Source organism: Carcharodon carcharias, chromosome 4, assembly GCF_017639515.1.
Source record: "Carcharodon carcharias isolate sCarCar2 chromosome 4, sCarCar2.pri, whole genome shotgun sequence".
Taxonomy (NCBI): Eukaryota; Metazoa; Chordata; class Chondrichthyes; order Lamniformes; family Lamnidae; genus Carcharodon; species Carcharodon carcharias.
Window position 1 is genome coordinate 110,711,439 of NC_054470.1, and position 21,106 is coordinate 110,732,544.

General features: G+C 43.7%; 1 protein-coding gene across 1 annotated transcript in view; it reads right to left on the reverse strand.

Moving 5' to 3' along the window:
- Window positions 1-21,106, reverse strand: part of musk (muscle, skeletal, receptor tyrosine kinase) — a 145,952-nt gene that overhangs the window by 72,907 nt on the left and 51,939 nt on the right. The window contains exons 8-11 of the mRNA XM_041186845.1: window positions 8,545-8,551; window positions 5,808-6,071; window positions 380-546; window positions 229-252 (exon numbers count right to left, since the gene is read on the reverse strand). Coding sequence (XP_041042779.1) covers window positions 229-252; window positions 380-546; window positions 5,808-6,071; window positions 8,545-8,551 — 462 coding nt within the window. The remainder of the gene's footprint in view (window positions 1-228; window positions 253-379; window positions 547-5,807; window positions 6,072-8,544; window positions 8,552-21,106) is intronic.

The following is a 21,106-nucleotide window of genomic DNA, read 5'->3' on the forward strand; positions in this document are numbered from 1 at the left end:
ACATTTGAGTTCCCCCATGATTTGGGCCAGGAATGCAAATTCACAAAACGTATGTTTTAAATAATTGCTCATTTTATATTTAAAAGCTCCCTCCAAGGAAAGATGGAAGTAAACCTATTTATAGAACGGGATATCGTGTATTAATTACCAGTATTCAACAACACATGATTTTATCAACTCATTTGAAAGTAGTGCAGTATAAAAATAGAATGGGAAGCATTCACTCACTGGTAATGAGCCCTTTCTTCATTTCTGCAAACATAAAGGGGAAATAATTAGTCAGCTAGATATTGGAATCCAGTTTTTTATAATTGGATATTAACTTTGTAGATTAATGATAAGTTTGGTACCTATTTCATTTCAAACAGGTACTACTCACCAAGAAATGAGACTTTGGTGCATGCATCTGTGTTCTGGTGCAGGCTGGGAAGCCTGTAACAGTCTGGTAGTGTCAGACCTGTAGAGTAAATTCCTTTGTGGGAATTGTCTTCCAGTGAGAGCCATTCTTTGTAGCAATAAAGCTCTTTCACTGCCAGGCAGTGCTCACTGCAACAAAGAAATGTCCAATGCTTAACACTTGTGTCTCTTTTAGAAAAGAAGTGATCTTTAAGAAGAGGAACGAGTTTTGTTTAGGGTTCATGTTTTCCTCCGCAAAATCCTAGATACGTGGGTAAGGAACATACATTTATACAGCTCCTCTCATAGCCCCAGGATGCCCCGAAGAGTTTTGAGCCAATTAAGTTAATTCATTGCAACTGATCCCTGTGGCACACCAGTAATTCACAGCTTGTCAATCCAAAAAAGACCTATTTATCCTTGATCGCTGCTTCCTATTGGCTAACCAATCCTTAATCAAACTAATATGTTACCTTCTACACAATGAGCTCTTATCTTGTTTAATAACCTTTGATATGGCACCTTATTAAATGCTTTTTAGAGATCCAAGTACATCACATCTACAGGTTCCCCTTCAACCACCTTGCTAGTTACTTGCTCAAATAACTCCACTAAATGAAATTAGTTAAGCACGATTTTCAGCCAAACTGGAGGATTGGAGATTTTTGTTTTTCTATCTAAGTATCTAGGTGGTAGACAGAAGCATAGGCACTACTGCAATGTAGGAAACATGGTAGCCAATTTGTGCACAGCAAGTTCTCATAAACAGCAATGTGATAATGACCTGATAATCTGTTTTAAGGATGCCAGTCGCATGATAATTTATGGCTCCACTCTGGGGAAAATTGCCTATTCTTTGAATAGTGCTGTGGGATCTTTTACATCCACCTAAATGAGCCTATGGTTTAACATCACATCCAAACAATGGCCCTCCACTCAGTACAGCCACTGTAGTGTCAGCCTAGATTTTGGACAGAATTTTGCCCTTTGTGGGCGGGTGGGCCCCACCGGCTCAGCGGCGGACAGACAGCCGACTCTCGCCACCAAAACCAGGCCTGCCGACATTTTGAGTGGGCGGGCCAATTACGGCCCGCCCAGCGGCCTGCCCGACAGGAAACGCTATGCGCTTCCTGTGAGGGGGAGGAGGGAATCCCCATCTGTCAAAGTGCGCTCTTTTGTGCATGTGCGCGAAAGAGTGCACTGCTCCCTGAGACTAAGTGCTGTCTCAGGGAATTTACTGACAGTCCAGAAAACTTTAAAAATAGAAAAATTTAAAAATTATTAACATGTCCCCCTCATGTGACAATGTCACACGAGATGGGACATGTTAATAATAAACACATAAAATGTTTTAAAGTTTTTAAAAAGGAACATGAAACCTCATCCCGCCGGTGGATGAGGTTTCATGTTTTATCAGAAGCCCACTGGGGTTCCTGGCCTGCCTGTCAGTCTTAAGATTAGACAGGCAGGTCTTTAATTATCTTAATTACTCTGTCAATGGCCTCAATTGGCTATTGATAGGTCGGCGGGCACACAGCTGATTTCGCTCTCTGCCTGCCTTCCTGAAAATTTAACGGGACCGGGATGACGTCAGGGATTCCTCCCAATGTTATCCTGCATCATTTTCCCATCGGCGAGCGGGCCCCGCCCCCAAATCGCCGACGGGAAAATTCAGGCCTTTGTGTTCATGGTGGCTGGAGTGTGACCTGAACCAACAACTAGCCACTGAACCATCTTGATACTTAGAAAAACAATAAAACTCCATTCCTCCAGCTTGGCTGCAACCGATCTGGTTTTGTGTAAGGGAAATAGTGTTTAACTAATTTAGTAGAGTTCTTTGAGGAAATAACAAGTAAGATGGATACAGGGGAACCTGTAGATGTGGTGTACTTGGATTTCCAAAAGGCATTTGATAAGGTGCCACATCAAAAGTTACTACACAAAATAAGAGTTCATGATGTAGGGGGTAACATATTAGTGTGGATAAAGGATTGGTTAGCTAACAGGAAGCAGCGAGTAGGGATAAATGGGTCTTTTTTGGGTTGACAAGCTGTAAAGCAGTGGAGTGCCACAGGGATCAGTTCTGGGGTCTCAACTATTTACAATTTAAATCAATGACTTGGATGAAAGGACTGGATGTACAGTTGCTAAATTTGCCGATGGCACCAAGATAGGTAGGAAAGTAAGTTGTCAAGAGGAGGTAAAGAGTCTGCAGATGAATATAGATGGGGTTAAGTGAGTGGGTAAAAATTTGCCAGATAAATTATAATATGCGGAAATGTGAACTTCTTTGGCAGGAAGAATAGAAAAGCATTATACTATTTAAATGGTGAGAGATTGCAGCATTCAGTTGTACAGAGGGATCTGGGTGTCCTGATACATGAATCACAAAACGTTGCAGGGCCCAGCAAGTGATTAGGGAAGTAAATGGAATGTTGGTGTTTTTTGCAAGGGGAATGGAATATAAGAGTAGGGAAGTTTTACTGGAGTTATACAGGGTCTTGGTGAGACCACATTTGGAATACTGTGTACAGTTTTGGTCTCCTTATTTGTAAAAGGATATAATTTTGTTAAAAGCAGTTCAGGGAAGGTTCACTTAACTCATTCCTGGGATGAAACGCTATTCTTATGAAGAAAGGTTGAACAGGTTGGGCCCATATCCATTGGAGTTTAAAAGAACGAGAGGTGATCTTATTGAAACGCATAAGATCCCGAGCGAAATTGACAGGGTGGATACTGTGAGGGTGTTTCCTCTTCTGGGGGAGACTAGAACCCTGGGACACAGTTTAAGAACAAGAGGCCTCCCTTTTAAGATGGAGATGAGGAGAATTTTTTTTCTCTGAGAGTCGTTAGTCTGTGGAATTCTCTTCCCCAGAGAGCAGTGGAGCTGGGTCATTGAATATATTCAAGGCTGAGTTAGACAAGTCAAGGGTTATGGGGGGCAGGAAAGTGGAGTTGAGACTGCAGACAGATCACCCATGATCTTATCAAATGCCGGAGTAGGTTTGAAGGGCTGAGTAGTTCTACTCCTGCTCCTAAGTCCTGTGTCCTGATCTTGTGTTAAAAAAAATTACAGTATTTATTTAGAAAGATTAGGGGAGGTGGTGGCATAGTGGTATTATCACTGGACTAGTATTTTAGAGACCCAGGGTAATGCTCTGGGGCTCCTGACTCGAATTCCACCACGGCAGACGGTGAAACTTGAATTCAATAAAAATTTGAAATTAAAAGTCTGGCGCTGTCCATGAAACTATTGTCAAATTGTTGTAAAAACCCCTCTGGTTCACTAATGTCCTTTCGGGAAGGAAATCTGCCATCTGGCCTGACCTACATGTGACTCTAGACTCACAGCAATTTGGTTGACTCTTAAAAATGCCCCATGAACGAGGGCAATTAGGGATGGGCAATAAATGCTGGCCTAGCCAGTGATGCCCATATCCTATGAATGAATTCAGAAGATTGGTGAATACCCCATTCGGTAGTTCTAGGAGGATACTGTCTTAAATACTACATACTGTAAATTTAGAGAAGATTATTCTGGTAGAGCTTAAATAATGGGAAACAGATGTGGGCAAAGTTCAGGGTAGCACAGTGAACTGAAGCACGTGGCTTCCTCCTTTGGGACTAGGGCTTGAATCCAATCCAAGTTAATAGGATGCATCTCTGATTTTCCTCTTTTTATGTTGGCTGCAAGAGCCAGAGTTCACATGAGATGCTGGGTTATTTCAATCTTGTCTGGAGTGTAGTGCCAAAAAAGTCCCTAATTAGGACTAATTGACAATAAATCGGTGATATCATTCAGAGAGAAATGGCTGATCCAGAAAATCAACACAGTCTTATTGGAGGATGTGGTCTTCAGAGGTTTGGTGATGAAACGAACCTTTCACAACCTGAGAACATCCTAAAGAGCTTGACAGGCAATGAAGAACTTTTAAAGCCTACTCACTGTTGTAATCTTGCACACAGCAAGATCCCACAAATAGCAACATGATAAAGGCCAGATCATTTGTTTCTAGGTGCTGGTTGAGACATAAATATTAATTCGGACACAACAAAGAGCACGGTTGCTCGTCTTCAAATACAGTCATGTGATCTTTCATGTCCGCTTGAGAGGGCAGGTGGGGTCTTTATCGTCTTATGTGAAAGGTGGCACCTCCACCAGCTCAGCACTCCCTCAATACCACACTCAACATGCCAGCCTAGATTATGTGCACAAGTCTTTAGTTTGCATCCACAACCTTCTGATCTAGAATGCAAGAGCGTGCTACCCACTGAGCCATGGCAGACACCTAAGGCACATTATTGGAGTAATGTTGTTCTGCACCTGGCTCATGCTACAGCTGGCTTGGGAGTGCCTGACGCCCGATGTAAAAAATGGGAAAAATGTTCCATTCTTCAGTGCTGAACATAAACTTCACAAACATCCCCGTTCTCAAAGAAAGGTGGGTCGACTTTGATAGTTAGAATGAACATTTTGCTTGTGTACAGGTAACCTGATCTCTTTTTAAGCCCTCGCAAATTCACAGGTCAAAAGGCCTCTTTGCTGTAAGGAAATGGGAGTTGTGTTATTCGCAGTGTTGGTGCCAATTGCCTTCTTAACCCGTCCTATTTTTAGCCATAACAATCTACATCTCAAACAGCAACATAACCATAATGGGAGGGAAATAGGATCGTGGATTGGAATTAAAGGCCACCTGTGCTGCTCTGATCCATCTTCCTTCAGATGAGATGTTAAAACAGGGCACCCCCACCACCGCCCCCCCCACATCCCCCCCCCACCCCCCACACTGTAGCCACCTTTCGTCCTCTCAAGTGGAAGCAAAAAAACCTTGTGCTGTGATTTTGAAGAGAAGCAGGTCAACATTTCTTCCTCGACGAGCATCAGTAGAATAAATTGTCTGGCCTTTCATCTCACTGCCATTTGTGAGAGCATACTGTGTGCAAATTAACAGCCATGTTTTCTACATTACAGCTACACTTCAGCACTTTACTGACCGTAAAGTGCTTTGGGGGTGTCCTGAGCTCAAAAAAGGCACTATGTAAATGCAAGTTCTCCCTCTTCAAATAAGAATTTGCAAACAGGTAAAAGGTGCAGAATTTGGCAGGCTGATACTTTACTTCATGACTGCCGAGATTTAATTATGAATTTATTTTAGTGGGGATATTAAACTACTTAAAATTATTGGGTTAATAATTGCCTTAACAGACATTTCACTGCAGAATTTTATGTTCATCTAATACTGGCAGGAGTAACTTAGGATCATCGAATTATTATACACAGAAGGATGCCATTTGGCCCCACCTGTCTGGGCTAGCTGTCTGCAAGAGTTATCCAATTAGGGGCACTCGCCAGCTCTTTCCCTGGAGCCCTGTGATTTTTTAAGCTTATAGAAAACCTGCAATGGACCTACCGACACATAGGTTTTGGAGCAGGCCCCAAACCAGATGGGTTGCAGTCCTGGTAAATGAAGTGACACAGTAGCGACTCAGCGGCTGGTTTGCACAGCAAGCTAACGCCATCCAGCTCCGTCCACGCACTCCTGGACATCATCTCTTGTGTCCCCTCTGCATCGGCATAAGAAGAGTTGAAGAAAACAAGTTTGCCCTTCCCCAGTACACCTTTGCATACCTCGCCACGATAAGTACTGCAATAGCCCAAGTCACCTTTGTATAATCTGAAATCAGAAACAAAATCTTTCACTGAAGTAAGGAGCACAAATGTTTAGGAAAGTGTCTCTCGCGCTCTCCCTCTCGTGCCCTCTCTCTCCCTGTGTCTCCCCATGTCTCTCTGTCTCTGTCTGTCTATCCGTGTGTCTCTCTCTCTCTCTCAGCTTAATACCCCTTCTGAATTTATTGAACAAAAAGCCAAAGTTTCAACAAGTGTCTTATCAGTAGACACCCTTTTTCACACATACATACACAGGTACTCTTGCTTTACTCCTCTGAATAAAGTCTTTGAAACTTGTCCCTTAACTTCTCTTGACATAAGTTTGTGAATTCATAATTAAGAAGAAATTGTTTGATGCTAAATAAAAATATTCTAGCAGTTGGTTGACTGTGCCATACTGATCCAGCCTGGAAAAGTCTGGGATTGTGTATGATTGAAATTCAACCCACATTGTTAGAGCTCTGGGCAAAAAATATGAAGCCTGAGCCAGGCTTCTGGGGAGGCTGAGATCTTCAATAAAAATTTTCAATAAAAGCATTAAAAATACAAAGTAGAACACAATGACTAAATTTAATTGTGTTATTATGAAATATGGATTTTTCTGAATTTTGCTCCTTAACAAAAAGGTCCTGGCAGAAAATTCCAGGCACTTGTGTGTGTCTGTGTTTTTCCCCTTCTTTGAGATGCTGACTGTAGTGGTCAATGGTTCAATTGTTCTGTGTTTGATTATGTGAGTCTGATAACTGATCTATACTCACTATGCTTGATTGGTTAAGCCTGGATGTGGACTCAGAGCAAAGCAAACAGACACCACAGAAGCTGAGCTGTGAGCATGAGTGCAGATATTTTGTGATTGCAGAGATATTTTAAAATTCTTCTAAATAAAACCTGTTGCACACTTAAAAACTAGTGTCATCTCTGCATTGATCTGAGATATATAAAATAAATAACACCGGGGAATATAAAACACAGACAGTATGTTCTGTTTTTCTGAAATGCTTATTCATTATGTGAGATTCATGAATGACGGGATACCCTGGAGTTAGATTTCTGTTTCTACTACCTGGGCTCAGCAATAGTAGGGTGGAATGGGGAGAGGGGGGCTGATGTTGGCAGAGGGATGGGTGTGTAATATGTCAAGTAGACCATCCATCTTTTATGGAATCCCGACCGATTTTCATTCTGTTAAAACCTGTTGGATTACTGCCTGGACAACAAACACTAATAATTACTTCTAAACAAAAACAACAACAATTTGCATCTATATGGCACCGTTTACATAGTAAAACATCCCAAGGTGCTTCACTTTATAAAGCAAAGTTTGACATGAGTCACATGAGGAAACAGGCAGGTGACCCACTGCCTGGTCAGGAGCATTTTTAAAGGAAGAGAGAGAAGTGGGGAGATTTAGGGAGGGAATTTCGGAGCTTAGGGCCTAGGCAGATGGGAGATGCGACCACTAATGGTGGAGTGATTAAAATCAGGTTGGGTCAAGTGGCTAAGTTGGGGGATAGCAGAGAATTCAGAGGGTTCTGGGGCTAGAAGAGGGTTTAGAGATATGGAAGGGTGAGGCCATAGAGGGAGCTCAAGCAAACATGTCATTTACAGAATCACAGAATGATTACATCACAGAGGAAGGCCATTCAGCCCACCATGTCTGTGCTGGCTCTCTGAAGGAACAAATTCTATTTAAAAAAACAAAATAGTCCCCTAACAGAAGATGTCAGTGGTTTAAAATTCGACCTGGTTGGAAGTGGGCAAAAACATGTGGTAGGGTGCCCTTTATACACCCCTAGGCCGCCGAATGGTGGGTCAACAGCTGCTAGGTTTCCATGCCATGTTGAAGTTTACCATTGTACCGTCAACAATTTTAGCACACAAGCAACAATGTGCAAACTCAGGAGCTGATAACCTCAGAGCTACGCAATGGGAGTTTAAGAATTCATGCCAGCTGTTACAAGCTGAAGTTGTGTCGGTAACATCTTGGCCTGGAGTTAACCTTTGTTCCAAAAATGGAAAAAGGAACAAGAATAACATAAAAAAAATCCTCTGACTGCTGCCTCGAAGCACAACTCCCTGATTTAATTCCACTTAAGATATTGTTTATTTCACTGTGGCCAGTCCTAGAAGAACCAGTCCCTTGAGGCCAAGAATTGTCACAGAGGTGAATTACTCTGACTGGATGGGCCGGGGAATTTCAAGTGGGTAACAGTGTGAGCCACAGGTAGCAAAAATCATCACACCTTCCATACTAAATCCAGATAGGTTAAACACTATGTCTCTATGGTTTGTTCACTTGATTTTTAAAAAAACATCACGAGCACTCTTCAGATTTAAATTGTTATCAAGAATATCCTTTGCCAGGCACAGACATTTGATGTTTTTGCTATTTGCTGTGTGGAAACAACTGCTGCTTAGACAAGGGGTGGAATGGCTCAGGAAGTTAAAGTGAAATTTTCAGGATAATTCAAAACTCTTACCTCCATTCTATAGGGAAGTAGCAGGTTCCATTGGAGGTCAGGTGGAAAGAATCGGAAACCAAGACAAAAAAGAGGAAGGTTAGGCCTTTGTCCATGAATGTAAGTTGCAGTGTGTGTGTGAGCTGAGCTGCACCCTTAGCTGTTCCTGTGTGTGCCTGTGAGTTGTGTTAGACTACACTTCAATCCTGTGTATACCTGTGAACTGTGTTAGACTTCAGCCTAAGTTGCGTGTGTGTGTGCGTGAGAGTTGTGCTAGGCTGCACACAGTGTTTGTGTCTGTGTGTGGGTGCGTGTCTGTGTTTGAGAGCTGTGTTAGTGTGTGTATGAGTCTGTAAGTGTGTGTGTATGTTTGTGTGAGAGAGAGAGGTGTGTTAGACTGCACCCTGATCCTTTGAGATCTGTGTGTCCGAGAGCTGTAATCGACTGCACAATGTGTGTGTGTGTGCATGAGTCTATGTGTGTGGGTGAGAGCTGTGTAGACTGCACCCTGACTCTTTGAGATCGATGCACGTGCGTGGGTGAGGGGCCCTAGCTCTGGGTGGACAGGTGTGCAGGAAATCAGACACCATAATTATGCATCAACATTGCTGAGGTCCTGGAGAGAGAAGAATGCGATTCAGATTTGCAATATCTCAACAAATCCTTAAACATGGTTCTTGCAAGCAATCCTTAAACAGGAATCAAAACAAAGCTCTGCCTGGTGCCAAAGTCTAGACTTAAGGTTAAAAACAGGAAAGAGTAAGAGTTTTAATTAGCAGCTGCAGAATTATAACATATTTCAGATTGGTTGCTCTATACAGATAGGAAGCTTTTCCTATATAGAGTTAAATAAAAAGACATATTTTGTATGGTATTTTGAAAATTGATGAGATATTTTGACAGCGTGAGGTTAGAGTTTTATAAACACCTATCTCAGGGTTAACAAAAAGAAAATATCTTTCAATGGAGACCTCCAACAGGACTTCACTAAACGTTCAATGCCTCTGACCTGTCACCAGGCAACTTTGCTTTCACACGACCTGCTCCACTGATTATTGGTTGGTCAAGACGATCAGAGGTGGGGTTTCCCCGCAAAATTAAATATTATAGCTCTCAGTGAAACCATATTGATCACAGATCTCTGGTTGCCTACGAAATGCTAGGCCATATGCCCCAGTTAAAATTGTTAGAGAACGTTTAAAAGGAAGACAAATGAAATACTGATCGAGTTGAATTTTCAGACTTCCAATACCTTCCACAGAATTGCATTTGAATGGGCAATAATTTAAGAAGGAGTTTACAGTTGGAGGCATGTGCGCAGATTGGAGATTGATTGAGTAAGCTGGTAGTTTTCAGTTGGAAAAAAGCCAAGTTACTATTAAGCTTCAGTTGACACACCAAGCGATGCATATTTCTTAATATGGTCAATCATACCTGGCACACATGGCACTCAAGTCAGTAAGATCCCACCCACTGTGATTACACATGGCAGCCTGGGTGGAGACGGAACTTGTGAAAATGAAGTTCCAGCTACAGCTAATCATAAAAAATCTGGTTTCAGCTTTGGCTTCAAAGAATGGATTTTGCTCTGATGGGTCTAACAGTTCTTACAGACCTCTGTGTTTTTATTAAAAGCTTCTTTTCCCTTTAATCTTGCCTCTCGTTTGACATTTCACTACATCTGTTGCCCAGCTGGGAATTTTGAGAGGTGGCAAATATGGCTATGCATCGCTTCATCTCTCTGATTCAGTTCCATGAATAAGTTTGCAGTAAGGTTATTTTTCTTTACCTCATGGTTGTGTCTATCCCACTAGTATTCTGGCTGACACTCGCCAAACCTAACCCGGGAAAGCTGGTATTCTTCTTAAAGCAAGAAAGTTAAGAGGAGATTTAACAAAGGGAACAGTCGCTTGAATCTTGCTGAAAAGAGAGACATGTAGCTGAAGCTTTTCATCTTGCACTCATCAGGAAAAATGTAAGAATGCCAAATTTCAAACAATTTATACTGCAGTGAAAAGGGTACTGATTGGTTGGCAAGTTGACCCTAATTGGCCGAGTGTTGCCATGAAGAAAGCAACAGGGGACTATAGGTTCCCCAAGCTCCCGGTAATTCCAAAAACATGCAAGGCTTGAACATATTCCTTTTGTTTGCAGAGAACAGGTTCCTGCGTATGAATGTATGTCTCTTCTAGCAAGCATAAATGAGCCACATTACGAACTTGACTGATTATCTTGAATTGGTTGCTGGTCCTAGAGGATGGAGAATGCTGTGCAGAGAGATATAGGGGAGAATTTTCTCCCTGTTGGGGAGAGTTGGGCAGGTGCGCAGCCAATCGCCACCTGCAATTGGCTGCGCGCTGCCATTTTACATGGGTGGGCCAATTAAGGCCCGCCAAGCATGACATGCACACGGAAGTGCTGAGTGCCCCCTGTGTGGGCAAGGGGAGTAGGCTGAGGTGGGGCCTGCACTCTTTCGCACATGCACACAGAAGAGCACAGAAACCTCCCTGAGGCAAAATTTTAATAAAGACAAAAAAAATCTTTAAGGCATGTCACTGGGGCATGTCAATGAATTTTATTTAAAACCTTTATTAAACTCTAAAAACCTTCAAGAAACCTCATCCTGCCAGTGGATGAGGTTTCATGAAAAATGCAAAGGCTGCCTGGGCTCTTTGCCTGCCCCCTGCCAACCTTAAGGTTGGATGGGCAGCTCTATTAATTGTTTCAATTAGTTTTTAAATGGCCTTAATAGGCCTTTGACAGTTCGGCGGGCGCACAGCCAACTCTGGTGCACTCCTGCCGAACTGAATATCTGAATGATGCGCGGTGACTTCGGGATGCACGCCTGACCTCACTGCGCGTCACTTTACACGTTGGCGAATGGGGCCCATCCCCTCTCACCGACCCGAAGATTCTGCCCATAAAGTTAGGGAGGACAAGTCGAATTGATGCTTTTTAAAAAAGAGCAGAAATCTAGAAAAGAGAAGGGTGAGGGGTGAGCTGATAGAGGTCTTAAAAATTAGCAAGGAGTTTGATAAGGTAGACATGGAGAAAATGGGATGAATTACATGGGGAGCCATGAATCTGCATTCCTGGCTAAAAGGTTGGCGGGGTGGGGTAGGAAGAGTCTGCCCAGGGGAGGAACAACTGTCACGCATCCATTTAACAGTCAATTGGACATAAATAGACTGGAGGTGGGATTTCTGCCCCTCAGGGACAGGAAGGCCCACCTCAGAGAGCTGCCGGCCAATCAGAGGCTGGCAACACACGATGTACTGGTAGCGCAAGTGAAAATGGTGGCCACTGTCAGTGCTGCACGCAGGCGATGAGGAGGCCAGCTGCGATTGATTGGAACTTTGTTCATGTTTGGGGGTCAGCGATGGGGTGGGGGCCAGGGTTTGAGAGGCATGGAGGAGGGCAACTAGGGGGAGAGGGTTACACCTTGAGGGGGGTTTCCTTCCGATAGGCTCAGTGGGACAATTAATGAGGGACACCCCTTCCCACCCACTCAGGGAATCCTGCCAGGCTTGCCGCTTGGCATGAGCCTCTCCCGCTGCTGGTTAAATGTTGGTGATGGCGGGATGAAGCCCTTAAATGAGGGCCTCAATTAGCCCACTGGCGGGCAGGCTGTCTGCCAACATCCTGCCAGCAGTATAATCGTGGCGGCAGTGCTGGGAGGGCGGGTTGCCCGCTGGTTTTAACATGCCCCGGCCTTCAAACCCATCAGCGAGGGAGTGTTAAATCTACCCCGGTGCTTCCACTTGGAGGGGAGCCCAAGACTACCGGCCATAAATATAAGATGGTCACTAATAAATCCAATCGGAAATTCAGGAACAACATCTTTGCCAAGAGGGTGGTGAGGATTTGAATCTCACTACCAGAGGGTGTGGTTAAGATGAATAGTAAAGATGCTTTTAAGGGGAAGCTAGATAAATACATAAGGGAAAAAGGAATAGAAGAATATGTTGATAGGATGAGATGAAGTAAGATGGGAGGAGGCCTGTAACGAGCACAAAAATTGGCATCCACCAGTTGGGCTGAATGGTCTGTTTCTGTGCTGTAGACTTGATGTAAAAGTGGGACAAAGAGCAGAAAGTATATTTTCGTTGCCAGAGCAACTCAGTTAATACTCATGTTGTGACTTCAAATGGAATTAATACAAATCTCTGCAAAATTAAGACAACATTGGACTGTTGAAGCAAAAATGCATCGGTGATAGTATTTCGACCTGAGCACATCAATATCATTGGTTAAAGTCATTGTGGGGTTGGTAAATTGAAACCAAAATCGACTCTGGTTCTCTATCTTTCGAGTCCACAAACCTTTGCCCAATGCTGTCAGCTGCCAAGGCAATATGTTTCACAGCATGTGTTTGCAATGGTGCTGTGAGCAAGGGTTGAAGTAGCACAGAGCACTGAGATCAAACGTTCGGAGAAGGAAAAAGAAAACACCTTTGTTATGTCTGGCGACAGACAATCCCTTAACATAAGCAGAATCGATGCCAGAGCCAACAGAACTTCTTTCTACTACCTGGTTACTTTGGAAAACAAATCTTCTAATGAGCTCCCATAGAACTCTGCCATCTATTTTATCTGCCTGCCAAGTTAAAAGAATAAGATTGACACTGAATGGTGCCAATTCTGTCAACATTAACCCCTGTGTGCAGTGTGATTGTGCTAATGGTGGCTTTATTTGGACTCTGAAAACATCTTGTACTGTTCTGCTGCCTGTGTCTTAATTTGCACCAAGTCCTGTTCAGCCATCGCCCCTGAGCTTGCTGACCTTGGCTTCTGGTCAAGCAACATCTTTATGTTAAATTTCTCATCCTTGCTTTCCAAGACTTCCATGGCCTCACCCGCCCTACCCCTAATCTGCTCCATCAGCCCCACAACCCTCCAAGATATCTATACTTCTCTAATTCTAGCCTCTTGAGCCTCCCACGATTTCAATCCCTCCATGTACCACTAATGGCCTTCAGTCGCCTAGGCCCTATGCTGCAGATTTCCCTCGCTGCACCTCTTGGCCTCTCTACATTGCTTTCCTCCTTTAAGACACTCCTCAAAGCCTGCCTCTTTGACCAAGCTTTTGATCATCTGACCTAATATCATCTTGTGTGGCTCATTGCCATGTTTAGTTTTAAATGACTTTGTGAAGTGTTGTTTATTACATTAAAGGTGCTATGCAGATGGAATTGTTCTTCCTGCCCCAGGGCCATTTTAGATATGAATGCAAGGAGAAGAAGAAGGGACTGATTTTCAGATCTGGCCCTGGTTTCATCCCCACTGGAACCAGAAAGTGAGAGTGAAAGATAAAGGATCAGCCATTATCATATTGAATGGTGGAGCAGGCTTGAAGGCAGAATGGCCTACTCTTGCTCTTAATTTTTATGTTTCTAAAGGAGAGGGGGAGCATGGGAGGTAGAAAAACGGAGTGAAATATGATAAATTGTAATCTTTATGTCCCCCCAAACCTACAATAAAACTACAAATTAGATCACAACTCTGTGTGATATTCAAATTAATCTGTTGGGAAAGGTTAACAGAACTTGTTCCACCCCTTGTCAAATTCACCGCAACCCTATTCAGAGGGGAAGGGGGGGGCACCCATTAGATTGGGCATTGGGGTGAGCTATTGCCCCTCTCCCACACATCAAGGTGGGAGGAAGTGTGGCTAAGGGGGTTTCTCAGGAAATTCAGCCCTGTTTCTGCCTTCTGAGGTTCCGTGGAACCAACACCCAGAGTGAAGGAGGGAGTCACTGACACGGTGGGGGGGTGGGGGGCAGTTGGTCAGAGAGGGGCTACACTGCTTTATTTGGGTGGGGGGGCGGGGGTGGGGTTATTCTGCTCTGTGCCTTGGGAGGCTCTTCTCAGGTCTCCTGCTTCAAGGTGGAATGGCGCCTGTCTGATCCAGGCCCTGGTTAGGATGGGCAATATGCCCTTATATGTGATGGTAGCTCACTCCAAAGGTTTAATGACCTGGTCCCCACAATTTAGAGTGGTGTCCATGGTGACTTAGATGGGAATCTAGGAAGTTCTGTTCTGTTGCACGTCAACAAGCAGAGCAGATCTCCAGGACATTCAGACATCATGGGCTGAATTTTCATTGTGGAGATGGGAAACAGGAGCTGGGTTTGTTTATGGGGCATAAACCCCGGGGGAAAATCTGATTAAAGGTAAGATTTTTCACATGGGTGAGGCCTTAATTGGCAATGGAGACTGCTTCCTTGTTCAATCAAGGGCACCAGGTGGGATTCTTGAAGCTGGATGACCAATCAGAGGCCATCCAACTTGAAAAGGTGGGGTGAGGTGGGGGGGAGTGCACAGAGGGGTGTGGTCTCTACAGGGTGGTCTTTAGCTGCACCTCCAGCCAGACATGGAGAGCCTGTAGGCCTGCCTAGAGGACTGGCACCCTGGCCTACCGCTGAGTGCCTGTCTCTAGTCATTGATCTGTCCCCTGACGCAACAGCAAACAGGAAAATCCCAGTTGTTCCGTTAAACTTACTAGATCAAGGCTCCTAATGAGCCTCATTGCCTGCTCGCATCATGATGGGGATGCCAGGCCTTTCTGGGCTCTGAACCTGCCTCCTCCAAAATGGCCAGCAAGTCCCAATACTGACATACTGGCTGGTGTCGGTATTTTTGGGCACCCCACCCCCTCTCTTGCCTCTATTCCTGACATCAGGGTGGGGGCACGAGTGGTGCCTGAAAATTAAACCCCATGTATCTGCCAAGTGAACTACCCTGAGAGTGGTTAGAAAGTAGTTGAGGTGAATAGCCAGGGCACATTGAAGGGGAATCTAGATAAGTCCATGATGTAGAAAGGAAGGGAAGGATAATAGAGTGAGAGGAAAAGGGGTGGGAGGCGATTTGTGTGGAGCACAAACATCAGCATTGAGCAGTTGGATCAAGTTTTTGACTAACAAGGGAGCCAAAGGTTATTGTGGTTAGGCAGAATGTGGTGTTAAGGCCACAATAAGATCAGCCATGATCTTATTGAATGGTGGAGCAGGCTCGAGGGGCTGAAAGGCCTACTCCTGCTCCTAGTTTGTATGTTCATATGTATGTATTAAGTGGCCAGTTTTTGTGCTGTAAAGCCCTCGTAACATGAGAAAGTTTCTAATTGGCAATCCTTCCATGAAAGCACTTGAAGCACCTTGGAGGTTTGTTTTAGGAAAATATCCAGTTGTTTCCTTTAATTGGGGAAAAAAGAGCAACACCCTGCAAATTCCCTGTTAGTGCTCCATCTGGGCATAAATTGGGCTCGTCTATTTTGTTATTTTTGCACAAGTTGTTAGAAGGATAGAGAGCTTTTGATGCCATCGGCCAGACTCACTGGCAATCTATACATCAAGGGATGTGATGGGAAAGTGATAATGGAGAGCAATGAAATTCTAGAGTTAGGTTACACATCCGATGAGAAATATTCCAGATTCAGTGCTGAAATAAAAGGAAGCCTTGGAGCAGTGAAGCAATACCTTCGTGAAATTTTTCTGGGCAAACCTTGCAGCATTTTCTTAAATTCCCCGAGTTAAGTGTCAGCCATGGCTCAGTGGGAAGCACTATGCCTCCGAGGCAGAATGTTTGTGGATTGAAGACCTGCTCCAGAAGTTTGAGTTCAATATCTAGGCTAGCATTTCAATGCAGTATTTGAGGGAGTGTTGCACTGTTAGAAATGGTGATTTCCAAATAAACTGTTAAACTCGAGCCCTCTCCAATGGAGTTGGAAGATCCCACTGCATTAGTCCACAAGAGCAGGTGTATCCTCCCAGAACTAGTATCAGCAATGGCAGATTATCTTGTTGATTTTGGGGGCTTGTAGCTCGCCAATTGGCTGATGCGATTTTCTTATGTTACAAAAGTGAACACACTGCAAAAATACATCATTGGCTGTAAAGTGCTTTTGGACATCCTGAGGTAGTGAGAGGTGCTATATCAATGCAAGTCCTGGCCCAGACTCTACCTGCATGTTGAGGCTTGCTGTAGATGGGAAGGGATTCCAGACTTTTAAGAGCTCTGGCTGTTACTTAAAGAGACAAATTGACTGATTCTCTGAGGAATGAAGGAGATCCTGCTGCCGGAAGAAAGTAGTCAGCTCCATCCTTGAAGGCATCTTCTGGAGTTTCTCTTGGGAAAGATGTGGCAAAGGCAGGATTCCCCTCAGGAGAACTATGGCGGCTGCTCTGATTCTGGCCCCACCCTATCTCCGTAACCTCCTGCTAAGGATTTGACTCAGTCCATGAAAGGGTTAAAAATTATCAGCTAAAAATCCTTTGCAAAAAGGCAGAGAATACAACATTAATTCAACACATACACAGAGACACAGGGAACCATGCTTAAGCTGATAAAATTGCAGCTGTTTCAGAAAGACATGTATTTTCTTTTTTCACAAGAATTACCCAGATAAAGAGATCTAATAGTAAAACAGACAATAGTTATGTCATTCAAAGGCAAAAGATTTTCTTTAAATTAGAAACTTGGGTAAACAAGTTAGTTAGACCTGTGAGACCTGCAATGCAGTCAGACCTTCGTAGTTGTAAGAGTTGAGACCTTATAGATTTCCTCTCAAACTGAGACAAAGATAGCAGAAAACTACACATTATACTTTTGATTGTGAGTATAAAAAGCTAGTTGTTACTTGTTTGGATATCCTACTTTTATTTTCCAAGTGGATTTGAAGTTTGTATTTACTTTTAAGTAAATTTGTACCTTGTATTTATACATAGATGAATTAGTTTATCTTGCATTTGCACTCTATAATATTCAAAGCATTATTAGAATTCAATCCAAAAGTATTATTACGTAACCATTATAAAAATGTGTAGACTCATGCTGTAAGCCTCAAGATCCTAACCCTTCTAGGATTCTATAACAGTGAATTTTAGGTTCTGGGAGAGACATTTCTGTTATAATATACCTGTAAAGTGTATGTTTTATCTTGAATCTTCTTTGTTTAGCTTGAATACTCCTGGGAGAGGGGAAATTTTATCTTAAGACTGAGGTTATAACCAGCATAGCTAACTTAAGCTCCTATGATGATTGAAGATCTTTTTCATTGAGAATTTAAACTGACATTAAGTTTGACTAAATAAATTTACCACCCTTATGTTCAGGGACTTTTAAAAAGCGACTTTTCCGCAAATTTTTTTTGGAGCAGGAATCAGGCCTCAAACATTGGCCATGTTAAAAGACATGAGGAAAGTTTGAACAATATGGGGGTGGCCCGAAAGAAATATTTAAGACTGAGTGGAGTTGATAGGGTAAACATTGGGAAGATTTTTCCACTTGTGGAACATGGGGTTATAAGTATAAGACAGTCACTAATAAATCCAATCGGGAATTCAGGAGAAACTTCTTTACCCAGAGAGTGGTGAGAATGTGGAACTCACTACCACAGGGAGTGGTTGAGGTGAATAGTATAGATGCATTTAAGGGGAAGCTGCATAAACACATGAAGGAGTAAGGAATAGAAGGATATGCTGATAGGGTGAGATGAAGAGGGATGGATGAAGACTCTTGTGGAGCGTGAAAGCCAGAGTGGACCGAATAGCCTGTTTCTGTGCTGTAAATTCTGTTTAGTACAATGTAATGTAGATTCATAATTTGGATGCAAATCTCATGCTTAGTCAGGCCCAGTATGGTTAAAATCTGATTCTCAGGAAAGCACTCTGTATCAGTGTAAGTTTTCCTTTATAAACACTCATCCTTAGTCTGTCTCCGAGGAAAGGTGATGAATTAACAGCCATTAGCATGAATTAGTGCCAAATATGAGGTAAGGTTAATGAGGCTGCCAACACAATGGAAAAAAGACTGACATTGGCCATGCTCAATTTAGAGATAATTTTTACCAGCTGTAATACTTCATTCCATCCTCTCAGCTAAGGACACAAACAATGTTTTCTCGGCCTCTCCCCATTATTTATAAAGGCTAGTATTATTTTCAGAGTGAATATTGACTGTGTCAGCCAATCAGTGGAGGTGGGGGAGGAGCCAGATGTCTCTGACTCATGACCCAACTTAGAGCAAACTGAGCCTCTGACTCACGACCCAAACTATAGTATACTGAGTCTCTGACTCATGATCAAACTACAGTAAACTGAGTCTCTGACTCACGATCAAACTACAGTAAACTGAGTCTCTGACTCACGACCTAAACTACAGTAAACTGAGTCTCTGACTCACGACCTAAACTACAGTAAACTGAGTCTCTGACTCACGATCAAACTACAGCAAACTGAGTCTCTGACTCATGATCAAACTACAGTAAACTGAGTCTCTGACTCACGACCTAAACTATAGTAAACTGAGTCTCTGACTCACGACCTAAACTACAACAAACTGAGTCTCTGACTCACAACCCAAACTACAGCAGAGTCTCTGACTCACGACCCAGACTACAGTAAACTGAGTCTCTGACTCATGACCAAACTACAGTAAACTGAGTCTCTGACTCATGATCAAACTACAGTAAACTGAGTCTCTGACTCACGACCTAAACTACAGTAAACCGAGTCTCTGACTCACGACCTAAACTACAGTAAACTGAGTCTCTGACTCACGACCTAAACTACAACAAACTGAGTCTCTGACTCACAACCCAAACTACAGCAGAGTCTCTGACTCACGACCCAGACTACAGTAAACTGAATCTCTGACTCATGACCAAACTACAGTAAACTGAGTCTCTGACTCACGACCCAAACTTGAGTAAACTGAGTCTCTGAGTCACGATCAAACTACAGTAAACTGAGTCTCTGACTCATGATCAATCTACAGTAAACTGCGTCTCTGACTCACAACCCAAACTACAGTAAACTGAGGGGAGGATCTTCGGTTCAGTGAGCGGGTGTGGGGCCCAGTCGCCAAGGCATAAAATTACGTGGGGCGATGTTGGGCATGCGTCCCCATGTCACCGCGTGTCATATAGATTTTCAGTTCGGCGGCCATGCAGTTTATCCAGCTGCACGCCCACTGAACTGTTAAAGGCCTATTCAGGCCATTTAACTAACAATTAAAATAATTAATGGAGCTGCCCGTCCAACCTTAAGGTTGTCGGGCAGGCAAAGAGCCCAGGCAGCCTTCGCATTTTTCATGGAACCTCATCCACGGGCAGGATGAGGTTTCATGAATGATTTTAAATGTTTTCAAAATTTTTTATTGAAATTAATGCACATGTCCCAGATCAGGTGACTGTTTCACATGAGGGGACATGTCATAAAAATTTTTTCAACACTTTATCGAACTGTTAAAAACTAAAACTAATGCCTCAGGGAGATTCCTGGGTTCTTTTGCGCACATGCATGAAAGAGCGCACTCCCAACTCAGAGAAACCCCTCCATTGCCCGCACAGGGAGTGCACAGCACTATCGGGTGTGTGTCATGCTGGCCATGCCTAAATTGGCTCGCCCACCTAAAATGGTGGCACAGACCCGATCGTGGATGCCAATCGGGTCCGCGCCCACCTCTACCCCCATACAACTCCCTGGATGGGGACATAATTCTACCCTGAGTCTCTGACTCATGACCAAACTACAGCAAACTGAGTCTCTGACTCATGACCCAAACAGCAACAACACAAGTCACATGCTAAAAGCAGCATTATGCCTTCAGTACAGTGATGGAGGATAGTCGCATAATAGAAATGACGTGTGTAAAATCAATTGCAGGGGCTTACAGCCATGCAGTCTTCAGACATGATGGGTGGGGTATAATTACCCCACCATCTCCATTCAGGCAGGGATCTGTGCTCTTACTGTATGCAGCCTATATATTGCCCTTCTTCAGGATTTTTCCATTGTTAAATGTCAATAAGGTTCTCTGACAATCTCTTCACAGGCCTGTGCTTACACTGCTTTTCAGATGGCACCTGTTCTCCCCCTTCACCCTCCCAGCAGTGTTGGATAGTACCTGTACCAGGGGTCTCCAGCCAGTTGTCGAGTTCAGGCAGGGAGCTGGGTCAAACCTCATGCTGTACATACAATGGGTTCCTGCTGGGATTCCCACTGAAGAGAGGGAGGTCAAAGTTGCTTCAGAGACTAAAAGCCCCAGTGGTGTTGGGGAGGGAGCACCTCCAAAATGATGGTAAGCGGGAAGACAGGAAGGAAAAAGGCACAGAGCCTCTACTCACGCCCAGCCAACGTATATAACAGTCTGCCCTCGCCAGCTGTTATTTATATGTGGTAGGCTGTTTGGAATTGTCCACTGTGGTCTCAATAGGGGACAGTGGTAAGCCTCACTTCCCACATTGTCCAAAAATCTTTCCAGTCATGCCACCCAAATTCAGACAAGATTGGCAGTATTTGACTCCCTGCTCCGGGCCAGCATCCAACTCTCTGGCTCGGCCCAGCACTCGACTGTATGCTCAAGGCTGTTGGCATATCCTGTTGTTCATTCTTTAATGGATTTCCCTATTAAAGGGCTGTGCGCTAAGGGCTGATTTACAAATGCAGGCTGCTGTCATGGACGCTCAGCATCAGTAGGACATACCAGGCATGGCTATGTTGTCAGATTTGCTCTCTCGGGTGGATGAAAACTGACAGAGAGTGTGTTTTTAATTTACCAACATGTCCACACAGCACATGAGTGTC